General features: G+C 51.7%; 1 protein-coding gene across 2 annotated transcripts in view; it reads right to left on the reverse strand.

Moving 5' to 3' along the window:
• Positions 1-1,734, reverse strand: part of CD34 (CD34 molecule) — a 21,708-nt gene that overhangs the window by 536 nt on the left and 19,438 nt on the right. Inside the window, exons 5-8 of one of the 2 annotated variants that reach the window (XM_010836858.1) lie at positions 1,377-1,515; positions 1,091-1,143; positions 634-798; positions 20-123 (exon numbers count right to left, since the gene is read on the reverse strand). In XM_010836858.1, the coding sequence (XP_010835160.1) occupies positions 109-123; positions 634-798; positions 1,091-1,143; positions 1,377-1,515 (372 nt within the window). In that variant the 3' untranslated portion in view covers positions 20-108. Of the gene's footprint in view, positions 1-19; positions 124-633; positions 799-1,090; positions 1,144-1,376; positions 1,516-1,734 lie in introns of those variants that run through there. The other variant, XM_010836857.1, reaches the window with a different exon arrangement.

The raw sequence follows: 1,734 nt of genomic DNA on the forward strand, positions 1-1,734 counted from the left end.
GGAGCATTATCTCGTAAGCATGGGAGCCAGATGAGGGGGAGGGGGGAGGCAGAGGAGGGGGAGGGGGCTGCAGCTGCGTGTGCAGACTCCTTTCTTCCTGAAGAGCGCTCAGGGTTCCAGCTCCTAGAGGAGAAAGGACAGAGGAGAGGCGCCCACAGTGCCACGGCAGTTCGAGAGCCAACTCGCGCCAGGAACTGGGCCGTCCCCAGAGGAGGCCAGGGGCCAACAGCCAAACCCTCCTCTAGACCACTTCAAGAGTCGAGTTTCCTTCCACATGTCCCCTTCTTGTGAGACACTGGGTACCCATGGGCCTTTAATATGCTTGCAAAGAAATGGCTGCTTTAGCTGTTCTGGTTTGTACCCAGCTAAACTATCCCAGGGAAAACAAAAAATAGATGACACAAACCATCTGTTACCATGTGGGGGCAGGGTCCCAGTTCACGCCCCGCTCCCCAGTCTACTATATATTGTTCTGACTCGTCCACAGATACAGTAATGTCCATGCACACACATTCCTGTGTGAGGGCACAGAAGTACCTCTTCGGGTATTTCTCCTCCCCTTGCATAACATTCATGGACCTCCCCAGGAGACCTAGCTTCATCATTTGCTTTGCCCTGGAGCCCAGAACTGACCAGCCTTTCTCCCGTTGGGCTCCAGCTGCGGCGGTTCATCAGGAAATAGCACGTGGTGATCAAGATGGCCAGCAGGATCCCCGAGGTGACCAGTGCAATCAAGGTCTTCCGGGAATAGCTCTGGTGGCTGCTGACAGCTTCTTCAGAGATTTCCTGGATGCCCATCTTGAAGAGAAGCCATAGAAAAGTGAGCCTTCCACTTGTGGAAGGTGGGTTCTAGAAGAGGAGCCCAGCCCATGCTAGACGCCTCTGTGTGACTCAACACTGAATACACCCAAGAAGACATAGACCTCGGGGATTTTCTGAACAGGACTTAAGACTGGTATCTCTTCATTAAGCTGAACTGTAAAATTTTGTTTCAAAGACAGAAGGGCAAAGACCGTTGGAGAAGGGTGGGGAGGTAGGAAGGGTAGGTAGGTACTTTCTCCCCTGAGACCCCTCATCTCTGCAAACTTACCTCTCTCAGTTCAGACCAGTGCCTTTGCAGAAGTTTGATCTTGCTGGAACTTTCTAGAATGAGAAATGGAGTTTGCTGCATCTAGAAGCTGGAACAGCTCGTCCTGCGCTGTTCTAGAAGAGGCTCTGACAGTGAGGGTAGATCTCAGGAGGGTCTTTCCCAGCCTCAGCATGGCCCTGCCCCCCGGCACCTGTGCCCTCTGAGCTGCGATGCCTGGTTTCTACCCAGCATCCTCTAACCCCAGCCCGTCTCCCCCTCTAGACCTCAGCACAGACCTGTCCCTTACCTGTCCTGTTGGTCAGGACCAGCAGCAGGCACTGAGGCCTCACCTCAGACTGGGCCAGGAGCAAGGAGCACACCTCGACCTGTTCCTCCTGACACAGGAATCGGGTCAGTTTCTCTTCATTGTTCTTCTTAAACTCCTCCTGGGACAACAGAGAAAAGTGGTGAGCAGGACATGAGGTCGCTGGTATCCTCTGCACTGTATCCGGAGTCTCAGGCAATGATTCAGATTAAAGTCCCACTGTTACCCTCAAAACAAAAAGAATCCTTTTTTCCCCCCCTAAAATTCCAAGTGAAAAAAAAATCTTGCAAACTTCATATGTGCAAAAACACAATAAGAAAAAAAAAAAAAAAACTCCAAA

The sequence above is a fragment of the Bison bison genome, unplaced genomic scaffold (genome assembly GCF_000754665.1).
Source record: "Bison bison bison isolate TAMUID 2011002044 unplaced genomic scaffold, Bison_UMD1.0 scf7180017864067, whole genome shotgun sequence".
Taxonomy (NCBI): domain Eukaryota; kingdom Metazoa; phylum Chordata; class Mammalia; order Artiodactyla; family Bovidae; genus Bison; species Bison bison.